Genomic DNA, 18,115 nt, shown 5'->3' on the forward strand with positions numbered 1-18,115 from the left:
CCTGCCCCTCCTGCACTAACCTTGGCTTCTGCAGAGCTGTTCCTCTCACATTTTATCACTCCTCTCTTCCCTGAGCACAACTGCACAGTAACTTTTTTCCTTTTTAAATACATTATCACAGAGGTGGTTCTACTGTCCCTGATGGGACTGTCCTTGGCCAGCAGTGAGTCTGTCTCAGAATCCACTGGCATTGGCTCTGCCAGACATGGGGAAAGTTTCTGGCAGCACTTCAAGGAAGCCACTCCTGTAGCTCTCTCTCCCCACTCTTCCCCTGCTATCCAAACTTGGTCATGAAAACCCAATACAAATAAACATGTATTTGTAGGTATTTTGTGTATATTTCTGCTTTGATTCTTTGGACAAATATTGACATTTTGGAGAACGCAACAGAAATGGGTACATCTATACCAAGTATCCTTTCTGACAGCTTTCATCTCCTAAACCAGAAAAACAAACCCTTTTGTCAAAAGGAATATAACATGTCAAATAGTACACTGATGCCCCAGATGCATGAGAGTACAATTTATACTCCCATCTTATTAAGCTACTCCGCAGTCTGACACTAAAGTCAATGTGATATCTGTTAAACACTGGAATGAATGCTCTGGCACTCTAGAGCAGGTTAAAACCCACGCTCTTCCTTCTGTGTGTTCTTCAGAAAAAGACAAAATGAATAATTTTGTAAACTGTGTTGAATCTTGCAAAGCTTAACTCTGTGAAGGAATCTGACACATCCATTTGAGATAGCTGGGGTTGTACAGAAGGCTGCTAAAGACCATCAAAATGGAATAAAGACCACTGAAACACTGTTCAAGCCCACACCTAACCATGAGATTTTAAATGTACACAGATGATGCTGTTTGTGAGAAACCACATAAAACAACGTCTTGTCACAGGTCTTTGGTGCAGCAGTTTCACTCACAGAGGTGCCCACAATGTCAGTGTTTTCCCTCTGAGTCAGAAACTCTCTGTAGGTTGCAGTATGCATATGCATAACCTGCTGCTTGCCTGCCTAATACACTGTGGATGTCAAACATTTTTTCAGTGACCACCAGACTCTTGAACTGTCTTGCACAAGCAGTTATTACCCTATAAAAGGACAAAAAAGTAGAATGAACCCTAAATGAACTATAGATAAAAATCTCATCTTTTGGAAGCGTGCAATGTTAAACTGCTTATTTTAGCAGTAGTACTTTAAAAGCTAAAATAAAAGAATATTTGCTGACTGTTAAACCTTTTACAACCTAAATGTTCTACCCCTGGCTTATACACTTCATTCCATGTATTTCTGTGTCAAAATTTGTCAAACATTTTTCCCTCAATGTTTATTTTCTGCATTTTCCCCCAGTCTGTTCATAGTATTCACCTTCCCAGAGGTCAAATGGCATATTTACATATGGCTCGTATGGGCATTATTATAAATTAAACATGTGGACACTGGGTAACATTTTTGTCTAATCATAAGAATTGGATTTTAGTCTTCACTTCCTGTCTTCCTATGAATGTAATCCATACAATAAAACTGCAGCTAAATAACACAAAAAAAATTTCTGTCAATATACTGTGGTTTATTGTGCAGTAAAAGGCTCACTACTCAAGATTTTGGTGGGGTTTTCTCTCTGTTTACTCACTGTTGTAGTAACCAATAGTGAATGCACTTTTTTCTAGGTCTAAGAGGAACACTAATTGCTGTGATTAACAATTTTATTAACTTCAATGATAATTTTTAATTATAATTTTTTGAAAGTACCAAACCGTTTGAAAAATTTGTGCAATTTCCAAGGACAACTGAAACTGTGAATCAGGTTTTGTAAAAATTGGTATATGAAGTAGGGAAAGTGAGCTAGAAAACATGAGTAGCATGTACCGAGTTCCCTGGGCACTTCTTTTTCTATTAATATCTGTCCATGACACATTTGGCACTGTGTCCTTTCCCCACTCATATCTCAGCTACAGACCTTCTATCCATAAAAATAATTTTCATTATTTTCCAAGTCAATGTCCCATTAGACACAACCAACCCACAGCTGTTCTGATAGAAGAGCTGCCTGCAAAGCAGCGTTTGTGACTGTGACTGTTAGGTTGTCACTTCTCTGGGTATTTGGAGGCACAAACATTGGAGGCACAAACATTTGGAGGCACAAACATTTGGAGGCACAAACATTTGGAGGCACAGGGTCCTGCATGCACCCACTGATTTGCTCAAGGGGACAGCACCAAAAGATATTCCAGATGTAACATCTTCCCTCTCTATTACAAACAAAACCAGGTCATCTGAGAAAGCTATGGAGTATGTAGCATTTTGGACAAGAAGTCAATTTATGCTCTAGAATCTCAGAAGATAAGGATGTATGTCTCAAAGTGTTTGTCTCAGACAATGATAGTTGGATGGCTGTGGAGCCAAGAAATGACAGCTGGTAACAAGAACTGTTGGTAAAAACCAATAATTCTTGATAGTAACACAGTCTGAGAAAGAACAAGATGTGGCTGGAGAGGGGGCCATACAGGACAGGGCAGCACTTTTCCAGGACTATGTTGTTTCAGTTTCTGGAGCACAACCCAGCACAAAGCAACTGCAGGAATGAATCCAAGAAGTGGGCATGAACTATAGGGGGATCAAGAACATCCCTTCCCTTCCCTTCCCTTCCCTTCCCTTCCCTTCCCTTCCCTTCCCTTCCCTTCCCTTCCCTTCCCTTCCCTTCCCTTCCCTTCCCTTCCCTTCCCTTCCCTTCCCTTCCCTTCCCTTCCCTTCCCTTCCCCCTTCCCCCTTTCCCCTTTCCCCTTCCCTTCCCTTCCTTTCCCCCTTTAGCCCACTGCCATGTGCTTATAGAGTAGGTCAGAAACATACCACTTCACACTTTTGTAGACCCCCTGACTTTTATCGTTCTATTCAACCACAACCGTTTATGAATCTTGGCTCCTCCCTTCCCCTTAAGGGTGAAAAGTCACATATTAGAACGCAGCTTGGGCTCCAGGAATGCAATTATATAGCCTATATCAGAAAAACCCCCAACAACAACAACAACCTAGGTCTATAAAGTAACTTACAGGTGTCTGTGGCTAACCAGGACACATCCGAGTCCTGGGAGGGAACCTCATCGCACCTGAGGGGAGGCTGTAAACACGCGGCGGGCGGCCGAGCCCACCAGCGGGGGGCGGGGGGGCGCGCCCCCTGCAGGGCCGGTGTTGGTACGCTCCGCCGGCGGCGCCGGGTTTCCCGCCTCGGGCGGCGCGCGGGCTGCCCTCAGGCGCTTCGGGGCGGCGTAAGCCAGGATGGGCACAGGGCGGGAAGGCCTGGGGTGCCTGCACTGAATGATTCCCACATTCAGTTAATATCTCTCTCTTTCTCTCTCTCTCTCTCTCTATGTTTCACGACCATAGGCAGCAAAATATTGAAAACTTAACTCTCAAAACAGCCACAATAGTTTTAAACGTGATACTGGGAAAGCATGGGTGGCAAGGGGTCAAAGAGGCATTAAAGGAAGGTGTCACTTTTACAGCAGTCCAACCTACAGTTTAAACCTTCAGTTTTTCCCTCGGTGACGTAAATATCATTCAAAACAGGAGTGGGAGGTTTAACTAAAATGCCTTTGGAAGATATTAACGTGTAATAGTAATATGCACAAAAATAACAGTGATGAGTTTTCCCGCTGGAAAAAATACAACATTAATAATACAACATTGTTTTTAATTTACTGTTCCAGTTCAGCAGGAGTTTTGTACCCAGTGGTACTGTTGCCAAGTGCTGAGCACATCCTGTCTTCCGAGAAAACAAGTGATGCCATAGAATAAGGAAATATAAACAAATCAGCTCAACATGGCAGCAGCTCCCTGATTTCTATCCTCTGTCAAAATGTGGAGAATGGAACACAGTTTTAAAAGTATAATAGAAAAATGGTGATTGACAAATATAAGATACTGCCCGTGATAAAAATCAAAGGATTTACATTCATAGTGTACCTTTAGATTATCAACTAACAGAATATTTGGATGGATAATTGTTTTAAAAATTTTAGTGTCTTGAGTATGTATTTAAAACCCTAATTTAACAAATCATTGCATTGTAGTAAGTTACAACTCATTAAGATTACTAATTAATGAAAACACAAAATAAATCCCCCATTAACTAAGAAGCATTAATTTAGCGTTTAACTTAGTGTTTTACTAAGAAGCATTAATTTTTCAAAGTCTACTATATTTTGAAAACTGTTAATGTAAAAAACTGAGCTTTGGTGTATGATTTCGTTTTAGTCTCACTAAGGAAAGAGTGGGCACAAGAAAAAACTTAAACACACAGAACTAATATCACACTGCTTTGTTCAAGAAGTTATATACACATAAAAGCTTGTAAATATTGAATTACTGAGAAAATTATTTAGTTATGTAATATTGATTTCTGCTTAGTGTTGTGCATTTACCTATTTCTGCCTAACTCTTCTGCAAATATTTCTGTCTGTAAACTCATTCAGTTTCTGCATAGTGAACACATTTTAACTTCTGGTTCATCTCCCTTATTGCAATTTTTTTTTTTTATTTGAAAAAAGGCTGTTTACAGATTACCACATAGAAATGGTGATCTTGTTTGGACCGTATGGTTTACTGGTATTGGAATTTTTGTCTCCTGGAGCCTGATGTTGACAGATAGTTTGAATATTTTTAGAAGCATTCATGTTATGTATTTCAGATGCATCCTGCAAATATATGTTGAAGATTCTATAAGTAATATTTATAAAAATAGGGATTGTGTTAAAAATCTAGAACTATATGGGTGCCTTTCAAAATACTGTCTTTTTATTCTGCAACGAGGTTTACGTGTTGCAGTGCCTATCACTGATTTAACACTTGTTGTTTGTAAGAAAGTATGTAAGTATCATTAATCCTAAGTGGTCAAGTATTCGAGCATCTACACAGGTAAATGATGCTACATTCGTATGTGCCTGGTGCATTATTCTGTCTATGGAAGTACATCCAAGTTAACTTTTTAATTGCAGCAAAATTTCGAAATTCAACCACAGTATATCAGTTTGGCAGGTATTGTTTGGGCTTTCTGCCATTCATTGTATTTCCTAGAAATACAAGATCTTAAATAGGCTGAGGTTTAATACTTCTAATTTTAAAAAAGAGTCTTCTTTGTTCTTCTTACATTTTTGCATAAGAATGTACATGCTGTGAATGAGAAATATGTTAATTTATATATCTATTTTTTACATATATCTAGTGATCATTTGATTATATGGTCCAAAAATAAAATGGATCATATTGATGCAGAAACTATGAAGAAAACCAGCATAGTGAACCTTGATAAACTTTTAGATGACTTCTCAGAGATAGAAAAGGTAAGTGAAAAAATTAAAAAATGTTGAGACTGACATCTGTAATTATTATGTGACAATTTCAAAATCTTCCTGAGTGAAAATTTCTTTTAAGTTGTATCAGCTTACTGTTATGCCTCGTAATACCAACTTCATTTGGAAAACTGCTTGTGCTGGCCTTATGCTGGAGTCATAGGAGTGGATTCTGTGAAGTCTGAGAAGCCTTTGTTTCTCTGCTAGAATTTTAATCATCCAGAGGCCAAACTGGTTTCTCAGGAAGAGTGTGGAAGATGGTGTTGAAGAGTAACTGTATTACACTGCTTTCATTGAAACACAATGGTTTGGGCTGGAAGGCACCTTAAAGACCACCTAGTTCCATCACCCCGTCTCTAGGAAGGGGTGGTCTAGCACTCGGGTATCCTTTCAGAAGTTGTTTTTTGTTCTAGAAAAATGTAATTGCATGAGTTCCTACATTCCATATGCATTGAGCTTCCTTTTTCTGTGTGTCATTTCTTAAAATATTGAGCCTGTGAGGAAAATCAGTACTGCCTTTCTTTTTAGACTGACCTTGATCAGCTTTCAGCTGATTTCCTGGTCATCAAATCCATACTAGAGGTAATATAAAAGGAGCACCTGAAATAAATTCAGGATTTCTACTGGAATGAACTTATTATACCAGGTGCCATTCCCACATACTGTTCAAGTTGTTGCTCTGCAAGAGCACTGACAGCCTTATATGCAAAGCAGTAGAAAGAACCTTGCAGAGGATTGATCTAGACTCTGGGATACAAAACTAAGGGAAGATAGTTTACTACTCAGGATGTAAGTCAGCATTCTTAGTTCTGCAGGGTAAACTTGGAATAGCAAAGGATCTCAAGTCTAGCATCATTCTTCTCTAGAAAGGAATTTCCTGAACAGGAAATAATACTGGCTTGGACTGCAGTATTATGAAATTGTTGAATTTTTTATTCACCTAAAACTCAAAACTTAAAACATGTTAATATAATGCTAGTCTTTCTCAATTTTTTTAGAAAATATCAGAAATTAATGAAGCAAATAGCCTACTGATTCAAGAGCTGGAAAAATGTAACAGATTGCTAACATTAAGCCAATCAAAGGAGGAATCAATAAAAGAGGGTAAGTTATTTTATGAAAGGTAGGATTTTTGCATATATTCAAAAAGTTCTGAAAGATATTTCCATTATTTTTAGCCATAAAAAATAACATAGCAAGGATCTAAGATACTGTGGGAAAAGCAGTAATGCCTAATCTTGAATCATGTAATGAAATCCATCTTATAGTAAATATTATTTTTAATTTTATGAGGATTCAGACTATGGATACCAATAAAATGTCATTTACCATTTGTAGATGGGAATTATAAGTCTCTAATTATAATTAAAAAGTTGTGAAACAAAAGAATTACAGAGAAAACTATAAAATTAAGATTTGTTTTATTCTAGAACTGTTTTCAGATGAGTAAAATGAGAAACAATATCTAGTGCTTTGCATGGATTTGTGTTTGCTTATTCTTCTGTAGCTGAAAGGAGCATCTTTTTGTAAGACTTCCATCTCTGGGAAGTCAGCCTGCTAAAAGTTAGGAAGCAAAGTAGGCATAAACTTAGTTTCACACAGGAGGGAGATAGCCGGTTGGGTTTTATTTAAATCTCCACTGGGCCTTGGATAATTTAGCATAATCAGAAATTAAGTGTTGAAATTGAGCTATTGGGTGAGTGAAGCTTGCTTATGATGATAGTCTCTTCAGATATACCAAAAAACTCATGGCTGAAGATGACAGGGGAAAGAGATGGAGACCAGTAGCAGCACAAGAGGGAAGCCTTTTGTATAAACAATGGTTGATGTTAGTTGGCTGCTTTTCAGGAAAGAGATCTTAGACAAGAGATCTCGTCCTCTAAACATAAATATTCTCTTAAAATATTTGTATTCTCTTAAAGTATCAGTAGACAAAGAAACAAACATAGTGGTAGGCATGATTATGGAAGAAAAAGAAATAAGCATTGTGACTCTGTAAGGTCTGTGATTTTTATGTCATGTTGTGGTCTGCACATCTCAAAATAAACATAGCAGAACAAGAAAAGGTAACAGAGGAGACAATGCTTGGTATTGCCAGGAAGGAACAAGGTACAAGGAATGAGGAACCACTCCTGTAACAAAGACCATGGATGTAGGGGGCTTAACCATGCCAGGCTCACTCCCACTGTCCCCATGCTGGCCCAGCGAGGACTACCGAGGTCAGCCAAAAGTCTACATTACCAAACAAGTCTGTACTGATGGGAGTGACTCAGGAGGCTTAATCAGAATGGAGTTCAGAAATGGTAACAAAGGCCAGACATGGCCCAAGGATCTCTACTTGGACCCAAGTGATGAGGCAGGTCGGATATCAAGCCACGAAGTCACTCCCTGGGTTATGACCAGGGTCTAGTGTGTGGCTGCCACACAACTGCTCCACAGGCCAAGGGCAAAAGCCTCAGTTTACAAGCAGCTCCCACAGGAAGGAGGAACAGCTATTTCTGAATCTGCTGCCAGATTTTTTTCAATGTCTATCAATGACAGTGTCAATATATATTCTTTCTAAAATGGCCTTGTGCCAATCTGAACCACTAGAAAAGTGCATGGGGGAAAACGCACCTGGGGCTTTCACAGGTTTAGTCATAATTCTGGAACATATGAACGAAGGCTTCAGTCAACTGGGAACTTTTCAGCCAGGACAAAGAATAGAGCTGATATGACTCATAGCTGTAAAATTGTGAATGGCACAGAGAAAGTGATTGCAGAATAGAATATTCATTGTCTAATGTTGTAAAAAAAGCTAGTTGAAAATAAATCTTGTTTATTGATTTAAAGCTAACAAAAGGAGGAACTTTTACACACATTACAAAACAAATCAATTCCACAGAAGCCTGTGCATAACAGAAGTATACATTAATACAAAAAGATTGAAAAAAACCACAGAAAACAACAAATTTTTTAAACACAACGAGAGTGTGTCTCACTGTCCCCTTATTTCTGTGTTTGGGAAGTTGACAGGATGTACCAATGATAACATTTATGTAGGGTTTTTTTTCATCTTTCCTGAATTATTTTCTCATGTGTATTTTGAAGTGGCTTAGTGAACTGGATGGAACTTTGGTTTGAGTCAGAAACACTTGTTTCTCTATTAAACATTAAAAGTCAGACAGTGTAGGACAGGCACTCAGAAACAGAAGAGGCTTCTTTATTGATGAAACAGAAAGGAATGGGTTTATTTAAAACAGTTTGTAAAAAAGGAAAGGAAAATGTGGACAAAAAGAAGAAATAATTCTTACCGTAGAACCTATGGACCTATGGTATAAAAGGTAGCAGAGAAAGTGAAAGAGACAACTCAGGAAACCAGAGCAGTTGGGATGACTGCAACAAGAAAGAGGAACAGACTGAAGACTGAAAACAGATCAAAGTCAGGAGAGAGATCTGAGCTTTGTAAACAGTATTGCCTCACTTTCATGAGATAAGAGAGAAATTATTTTATAAGATAGTTACACTGATATAACTGAAGAGGACAGCCTCTGGAGTTTCTTTTGAAACACAGGATGAAAAAAGAAGTGTGGGTGGTGGAAGTCCAAGTAAAAATACCAGAGCAATCATCCTGAAATATGAACTAATGTATCAGCAACAGGGGTAGTCAGGAAAAAACAAATCTCAACAGTATTTAAATCACAGGGATAAAGCAGATATACATAGGAGGCAGAACTGCTGGACGACAAGGATCTTGGTCAATGAGTAAGAGTTATTGCAAAGATATTAGTAACACTGACAAAAATAATTGAAAAGCTGAAACTTGGAACAATGTGAGACATCCAAGAGGTGATTCTGAAAGCTATTTGATGATACTGAAGTAAAATATTAATAAGATGCCAAAGGGACAGAATATATTCAGAAATAAAGACAATTATCATGGCGGCTCTGTTAGGTTGAGGTCAGAGAGGTTGTGGAGTCTCCCCCACTGGAGCCATTCAAGAACCACCTGGTTCCAACACTGTGCCGTGTGCTCTGGGATGGCCCTGCCTGAGCAGGGAGATTGGGCCACATGACCCAGTAAGGGCCCATTCTGTGATTCTGAACTTACCAGTAAGGTAAACTAGTAGATTATTGCACTTACCAATAAGGTAAACCCTTCAAGTATCAGGACATGAAATGCTTGTAAGTATATGGTTTCGAACTGTATTCTTTACTGGTGCTCATAAAGCAGAGTTTCAAAAAAACATCTTGGGCAGAAAGTTGACATAGACTGTGGCAGAAACTGTCACAGGAACCTTCAGGTAAACAGTCAACATGTTACTGGAGATGAGCAGAGCCTGTGGAAAGTGGTGGTGACATTAAGAGTATTTCAAAAGGATGTGAAAGGCCGATGCAGTGATTATAAATTAGTAAGTCTATAAAGTTTCTAAACCATTTTTCTTTTTCTTTTTGCAATTGATAGAAATGGTCTTTGTACCTTTATTAAATTGATCGTCCATGCTGACCCTTCAAAAGAGGTAATAGCATATATGGTGTTCAGAATCATAGTACTTTTGCATCTAATAGTTCAATTCTTTATAAAAACTTTATGAAAGGTCAAAGCACTGTGGGGTTAAAAGAGACTTCAAACTCTCTTTAATATTGGTGGGGTTATAGAGGGGTCCTGGAGAGCACTGGACCAAATACAGCATTGATACTTTCAGTCTTTACTCAGGCAGTAGTTACCTGAACTGTAGTCATGAGAATGGCTTTTATAGTGTGATGCCACAACTGGCTTAGCAAAAAGATTTCTCCTAGCCTTATGTCCCAGGCTGTTTCCCAGAACCCAACTCATCCGCAGCTCCTGAAGTCTCTTTTGAAGAGTTGGTGTAAAGACAACAGAAATTGGTTACAGCAGAGGAACAGGAAGAAACATTGCTGTGGAAGGAAAGGCTGTTGTTCCACTTATCCTGAAGGGTTTGTGGCTACTAGTGGTAGTGAGGTGCAGAAGGTGGAATTTTGTCCTGGCTGAAGAACACTTTGTTTTTAAAAAAAACAAAAACCCAAAACAAACAAACAAACCAAACGAAACAAAAACAAACACAAACAAACAAATGAACGAACGAACAAAACCCCAGAAAAACAACCCACCCCAAACATTTCACACCCCAAGAAATCTCCCAACAAGCGAGAACTTAAGGACTCCTTGATATCCTTGTCAAAAGTCTTTCCTAGAACTGTTTAAGGTAAAAGAAGATTGGAAATTCTGAAGGAAATGCAATGGAAGAAAGAAAACATCTAAAAATCACCGGAGAGGGCAGTGAAACACTTATATCCAAGATAAGGTGGAAAACCAGAAGCAGCTTGCCCAGAGTATACACTCTCTGAGACGTCATAAATTAACTTCATTTTCTCTTGGTACATTCTTTGCTAAACAAAGATGAGATTCAAAACAACAGTTTTTGTTTTGTGTACATCATTGCAGATCCATTTTAGGCAGATACAAGTCTGACATATTTGTTTTCTACTTCTAAACCTTTTCTATGGTGGCTAAATAGACTCTTGTGATGCTACAGTTATGAATTAAATTCTAATGTAGTTCTCTAAAAGAAAGCAATCACATTTTTGTCTGTGAAACACTTAAGGAGGTTCTATTTAGCATCTTCAGGGTTGCATATTTGTTTATTTAGTGTTTCTAAGGTGTTAAAGGAAAAAGTCGTTGATGTAATTGTTCTATACAAAAACCAATGATAAATGCAAACGAACACATATGCTGTTTAGTCATTCTGTGTGTAGGCAGTATTCTTTACAGAGAAGGAACTACACAGAATCCGTAGCAATTGCTATGACTGTGATCCACATGGCTGCAAACATTAAACAAAGTTCTGCTTCTTTTCCTTAATGGAGGCAAACAAATCTTGTGGGTTCCTAGGAATTTTTTCCAGTCACAACTTTAAGTAGATATGAGATTTTCCAATATACGTCCTTTAAAGGTAGAAAGAAAAGCAGATAATCTTGGGACTGTACAAAAGAGTGGCTTACACTTAAATAGTTGTGATTATTTTTGAAAACTAACTGCTGCTCTAGTGTTGACTGAGACGTCTTTCCAAATTGTGAATGAATTATAAGCATCTGAGTTAATTTCCATACATTTTCAAATGGGAGGAAAATTGTAGTAGAACTAGTTGGTACAAAAGAGCACGCTGATCTCGTCATTCTGACTTTGAATAGGATTTTTTCCAGAGCTGCTTTTGTTCCGGCACAGGAACGGAGGGGCAGGCAATGTTTCTGTGCTGCTCGTGCTCCCTCTACTGTTTTTTTTGGAAGCACGGAACGGGAGAAGGTACCGGGCTAATGTACTCGGCTGCATGAAGGCTGACGGTGAAAAAGACTTGAGCAGAAAACTGAGCCTGTTAGCTGGGATCTTAATTAATCTTCCTCACTCCTTTATTTGTAATGCAGTCTTTAGTTATACGATAGTTTTCAAACGGACTTTAGTCTGATAAGACGAGTTCGCTAAGTTGTTACTTAGCAAACTTTTATGTTGTGGAAATTAAAAGCCATTTAAGAAATGCAGTGGTACTCAGGACAGAGAAGTTTTAAAAGTAAGCAACCTCAGTTATAGAGCCCCCACGGCTTTCAGTCTTCGACAGTTTTGCAACTTCACTGATAAATTTACAATGAACATAAGGGATAAAAGTCATATTTAATGAAAACCAAATCCTGTATTACAGGAAGTATAAAGGGTGTTTGATTACTAAAAATACAGTTTACAATTATGAAATACAAGTATGTAAACTGATAGGAGATTGCATGTGTAATTCTGTTGTATAAAATGAGATAATGGAGACATGGCACATAATCTGAATCAAAGTTTATGTTGAGCCACAAGATGTTACATGCATCAAGAAAAGGGTAAAAAAGGGGTGAAACACTGCAATGAGTGGATACTCTTGGTCTTGTTAAAAATAATATTGGCAAGGAAATACTGTCAGGAAAGTAAGTCTCAGTTTATTAAATATATCAAATTGCTGGAAGGCTTCTAGTATTGCGCAGAAAACAAAAAGATGCTTATTTTCTGACTAAAAAAAACCATGTAATAGTTTTATGAAGTTGTTTATATTGCTTCACAAAATTGATTTTAATCAATCATCAAATTAAAAGCTAAAATTAAGCTGTAACCGTGTAATAATGATCTGAGTTATTTCAACAGTCAGTAAAAATACCTAGACTAATATTTAACCAAAATTATTATAAAATATTTGAGAAAATTTTGTAAACAAAATGTGAATTTGTGAAGACACTGTTCAAAAATACTGGATCTATCATTTCTTTCAGAATGCAGTAGTCTACAGAATGTGATAAAGGGCCTAACACAAACCATTGAAAACCAGTGTAACGTGAAAGGTAAAGGCAAAAGATGCTATTTTATATATGTACTCTACTGTAATTTTGAACGAGCAGGCATTTAATTTTTACATTTATATTTACTGATTTTTTTCACACAGAGAAACTTACTGGCAGGCAAAGAGAAACAAACAAAAAAATCTAAAAATCTGGTGCAGAGAAACTTATTGGCAGGCAAAGAGAAACAAACAAAAAAAATCTAAAAACATTCTTGTGCAGTAACAAATGTCTATTGCCATTATCTTACTCAGAAACTGCCTCAGGAAGGTTATTTTAATCAATAGTTGGCCTTTAAATTCATTTTAGTGTAATATAGGCAATTTTACAAAAGGTGAGAAAGTATCATTCAGCTGTTGGATTGTAGACTATTCAAGTGTTCATGCATAGTTTTTATCACTTTGTTAAACCAACGTGTTCTTAATCCTTAATATATAATGTTATTAAATATTATTGCTGTTATTTACATATAATTAACAACTACTCCTTTATACTTGAAAATAAAATACATAAATATTTGCTATATCTTTATACTACAGCTCAGCAGTACACCGTGAAATCAATTTTATAACCATTATGTATTCAAGGTATATTAGAATATATATTAATAAACCTCTAACACTGGAAGTGTATGGATGTTTTTAATATTCAAACTAATATTACTAATAAAAATCAATTTTCTCTAAATTCTGTGTTTACATACTGTTTTCTCCTTTTTGGGAAAGAAATATTTAAAAGCTTGCATCTTCCAGTTTGAAACTGATGTGGTCATGATAATAGTCTTTTATTTTCTGAATCAAAGAACTTTGGTTCTAGATTTTCTTGAATGCATAATTTATCAGAAGACTAAATAAAGTTCTAAGTAGTAAAATGTAGAGGTAAATATTATTATTAAACTATTATTTTTCTTGTTAAAAATTAGAGACTGACATTATGTAGTTCTGTAGTGATGATTATAGGTCTACAAATAAAGCTTCTCAAAATTCAGCGAAGTCAAAAAATGCAGGTAATTTCCTTATTCTGCTTTCATGCTAAAGAAATTGTCAAAATGTATTTTTTAATGTACCATATCATTTTTGTTTATGTAGATGAAAATGATAGACTGAAGGGAACCATTCACATTTTGGAAGATAAATTAAAGACTTGTGAAGAGGTATGTCACAAATTATCATTCTTTAGGTAGAGGAATAATACTGCATCTCTATTATGTTGTGTAACTTTTTGTTTAGGGTTTGTTATTGATACTCCTATTGTTGCTCTTAATGTTTTTCATGTGTAAAAAGAGAAGGGTTGTTCTCATGATAGTATCTGTGTGAGGTGCTAAAAGAACTAAGAGGTTGAAACTCCTTGATACTGAGAACTTTGGCTCGCTCTGAGATGCACTTGGGGTTTTTTAGCTGTATTTAGCTTTAAATTCAACTTCACCTTCACCATTCTAATCCCTTGCACTAAAATAATTTTTTGTGTGGAAATATGGCTTTCACAATGAAGATGCCTAGTTGTGCTGCCTGAGAATCAGGAGTGATCTGAATTTTGTCCAGTTTATTCAAGAATAAATACTACATAGGTAATAGGTCTCTACTTCTCATCTGTACCTCACAATAAATTCCTTGTATTATCTCTCTACTTTTTCTCTATGGCTCTCATTTTTGCAAAGGAAGTAAAACCAGCAGAACTAGTCATAGTTCTCTGTTTTCATAGTTCTCTGTGTGAAGAGTGCAGATCTGTTACCTGTTTAGGATCAGGAATCTCACTGCTGAATTCCTTTGCCTGTGTTTGTACTATGAGTTAAAATTAAATATTTATACCAGTAGAGCTGTTATTTTGACTGTTCAAGTAAAAAATGAGTAATGTCTTCTGAAAGACGTGATAAACTATTATTCCACTGATTAAAGACATGTGTGAGCACAGTGGGACTCCCTGGTGCCATTCTGAAGGGCCTGACTGTGTCCCCATACACTCATCCCCAGTCAGTGATGGCCTTTGTGACTCTCCCCAGGCATTGCTCTGGTGAGTGGCCATCTTTTCAGAAGGCTGCAACAAGAGCTTTGGAGTGAGCACCTCAGCAGTGGCAGCTACAGATAATTCTGGAGAAGTTATTGGAGTAAATTTATAACTGACATCTTCAAACTTTGAGTGTCAGTGCCACCAGCATCACTACTGCTGGTAGCAGTCATGTGTCTACTCCTACCAACATGAAGTTACAGAATCCTTCATATAAGCAATATTAATAAAATTCACACTTGAATAATGCAATTCTAGAGCAAAAAATCCACAAAGGTAAAATTGTAGTCCTTTAACTAACACTGTGTCAGATTCTGTTCTAGGGAAAGGAATATTACCTCTCCATTTTCCTACTCTCCAAAGAAGTACAGTTTCTAATTTTATGTTAACAGATAGCTGTAATACAATGAAATCTGCTATGTTTTTCATCTTTGGAGTTCAGCCAGACCATGTAAGAAGTAATTGGGCATTTAAATTTACAAGATTGAGGATAAAACAAGTACTGAATTATAGAGAACTGTATATTTTACATGGTGGTTTGCAGAAGGCTAAGAGCACAGAAACTGCAAGATCTTTATAAACATTTTATATTCACAGGAGTATAAAGATCAAATTGAGAAACTCATGATAGAAATTAAAAACAAAGAGGAAGACCACAAATTGGAAATAACACAGTTGAATTGCAATATAAGGAAAAAATGTAAGTTCTCTGAAGACTGAATGCTTTAGCAATGGGTAAAACATGCTGTCTGTCTTCTGTAGAGACTACATTTTGTCTAGGACAAATATGAGTTCCACTTCTTGGTGGAAACATGTGAACACTAGAAGTGGGCAGTGTTTTATGGAATTTTATGTTTGCTGAAGAGAGCAGACAGTGGTAATGAAGCAATAGCACAGCAACACAGGATGAGCAGGAATTCCCAAACAGTTAGAACAGATGCTGGGAATGTGGGCCTAAAAATCTGTAGGAATAAATTTTGGGTTAAGTGTCAGCTGCAACCTCTGCTTTGAACTGTAAGCTAGACAACTGTTAGAATGTTCTATCTGTGTTCATGAGAGTAGGACATTATTTTCACAAATAAATAACACTGCAATGAAAAAAAACCTGATTTATATGTTCATTTTCTTCATTAGAGACTTAACTTTAAAAGGTAGGATTTTTTTGGTCATCCGTGTAGGTGAAAACATTAAAAGGTAGGATTTTTTTGGTCATCCGTGTAGGTGAAAACACCAAGGAAAGTTTTTGTAACTTATGCTTTTTTGAAAAGACACCATCTTTCTGGGATAGGACAGTGTGGTTTTCATATAGTTTCAGTATGGTTTTGCTTGAATTGTCTTCCATTGAAATGTTGACCTGATGTTCAAGAAAGTTTTAGTATTTGGAAAACGATGTTAAATTTTCATCTAAACGTCTTCTATAATCATAATATTTGGTGTTACTGTGTTCCTAGTTGAAGTAAAAGAAATGGAGTATAAAGAACAGCAAGAGAAAAAAGAACTGGAAATATTAGAGCTAACTAGACAGCTGAAAATTCAGAATGAAGAGAAGCAAAATGAAATAATTAAACTGCAGATAGAGGTGTGCATTACAAAGCTGAATTAAAGGTGAACTGGGCATTGGGTAAATTTCAAAGAGACTGAGTGGTGAAAAGATGTCTATTAGTACTTAACAAAGTAATATGATGGAATCTAGAAAACTTAATTGTTTGTTGTCTTAATGCGGATCAGTGGCAGGCAGTCCCTTCCACAGTGGTAACTGACTCCAGCTCAGGAGTCAAGTTCCACCTACTGTATCGGGAGACTGAAGGTTGCTCTGTTGTTCCAAATTCAATTACTTAGAAACTTTTTAGATCATGAGCTGTTAAAAAATTCAACAACATTTTCTGCTTAACTTTCTTGGGTTTAATTTCTGAATGGCTAGAATATATATATTTAAAATAAAATTCCAATAAAATTTTCTAATCCTACAGAGATTTAAGACAGAGCATTCAACATATATTTCATTTCTCACGTTTTAAACTACTCTCATTACAGAAAGATTTAAGGAAATACTTCAAACCTTTAACACATCAAAAAATAAATAAGATGTGAAAGTGTTCAGACTAAGTTATCCTTTGAACATAAGAGAAGAATGATGGTTCTGGAAGATTCTATCACCTTTTGTATTTTTTTGCTCCTATAGAAATGTAGATGAGAAGTCTTCAATTTCATTCTTTTTTTCAGAAGCATATTTTTTTATCTGTGTGGGTTTAGTTTATCATATATGTATTACTTTTGCAAAACTTTGAGACTTTTTTGGAAGAAACATATGTTGTTACTACATTCTTTTTAAAACAAACATAAGTAGCTTTGTTTTTCTAGAATTAGTAGAAAGGCTTACTGTTACTACCCTCAGGTAAAAAAATACAACTACTAAAAAAAGTGAAAATTACACTTGACGTATTTAATACACCTTTTTTTTTTTTTCCCTGTTCATTCTTACCGTTTTATCTTTACCTGAATATTTCAGTTCAATGCCAAATTGGCAAGAGTTCAGGATAAAACCACCAAGTCCTTTTCAGACGCTTCAGTCTTGCCACAAAGTATCTATCGAAGGGTAGGTGCTTTCATAGTCGGTAGCACACAGATACTGTTTCAGGGAGTTTGAAGCTAGAGGTCCCTGGCGTTTCCCTGTGCGTTCTCTCCCGCGCGCCTCTCCCACCCCTATGCAAGTGAATCCATGGAATCCTAGAATAATTTAAGATACAAAAGGCTTTTAAGATATCAACTCCAATTGTGATGCCTCTTGACATATTGATACTGCTGAGGGCAAGCAACAACAAAAAGCCACATGTGAGGTGTTTTTACTACTGAATTGTTAACCTGGAAACCTAAAACTACATTGACATCAGTGTATTCTCATCAGTGATACTGATATAAACTCTGTGGCTTTTTTGGCCTTTTTTCTGGTGGGGGGAGGGCGAGTTTGGTTCATTTGTTTTGTTTCCTGGGTTTTTTTGTTGGGGTGTGTTTTGTTGGGTTTTTTTGGAGGGGGTGTTTTTTGTAGGCTTAAGACTTTGAGATGGCAGAAAGACAGGATTCTGGGGAAATAGCTCTTGTAATTTTGTGATACAAAATACCAAGGAAAATATTTTTATTCGAATATATATCTTACTCTCAGTAGCAAAATGTATTGTTATGTAATTTTATGTGATGTTTGAGAATGAAGCCTTTGCCTGCACTTTTACAGAAGCTGCAGCATCTCCAGGAAGAGAAAAACAAGGAAATTGAAATTCTCCGAAACACCATAAGAGACTTGGAGCAACGTCTTAATAAAGGCCACGACTTGCCCATCAAACGGAGGAGATTCTGAGTAAATGACATGAAGTATCTCAGTGTTTAAAACTGTGCATCTTAAAACA

General features: G+C 36.7%; 1 protein-coding gene across 1 annotated transcript; it reads left to right on the top strand.

Moving 5' to 3' along the window:
* Window positions 1–5,249: 5,249 nt before the first annotated feature.
* On the top strand, window positions 5,250–18,066 carry CCDC152 (coiled-coil domain containing 152). The gene is made up of 8 exons (XM_066339447.1): window positions 5,250–5,336; window positions 6,344–6,449; window positions 12,645–12,713; window positions 13,799–13,863; window positions 15,312–15,414; window positions 16,166–16,293; window positions 17,224–17,310; window positions 17,944–18,066. Exons 1-8 carry the CDS (start codon window positions 5,250–5,252, stop codon window positions 18,064–18,066), a joined length of 768 nt encoding a protein of 255 aa, XP_066195544.1.
* Window positions 18,067–18,115: the final 49 nt, after the last annotated feature.

This window comes from Sylvia atricapilla, chromosome Z (assembly GCF_009819655.1).
Source record: "Sylvia atricapilla isolate bSylAtr1 chromosome Z, bSylAtr1.pri, whole genome shotgun sequence".
Lineage (NCBI taxonomy): Eukaryota > Metazoa > Chordata > Aves > Passeriformes > Sylviidae > Sylvia > Sylvia atricapilla.

Coding starts and splice junctions, on each gene's coding strand:
- CCDC152 (XM_066339447.1), top strand. CDS start 5,250: ATGGATCATATTGATGCAGAAACTATGAAGAAAACCAGCATAGTGAAC. Junction 12,714..13,798: donor AAACCAGTGTAACGTGAAAG/GTAAAGGCAAAA, acceptor TTGTTTATGTAG/ATGAAAATGATAGACTGAAG. Junction 13,864..15,311: donor AATTAAAGACTTGTGAAGAG/GTATGTCACAAA, acceptor TTATATTCACAG/GAGTATAAAGATCAAATTGA.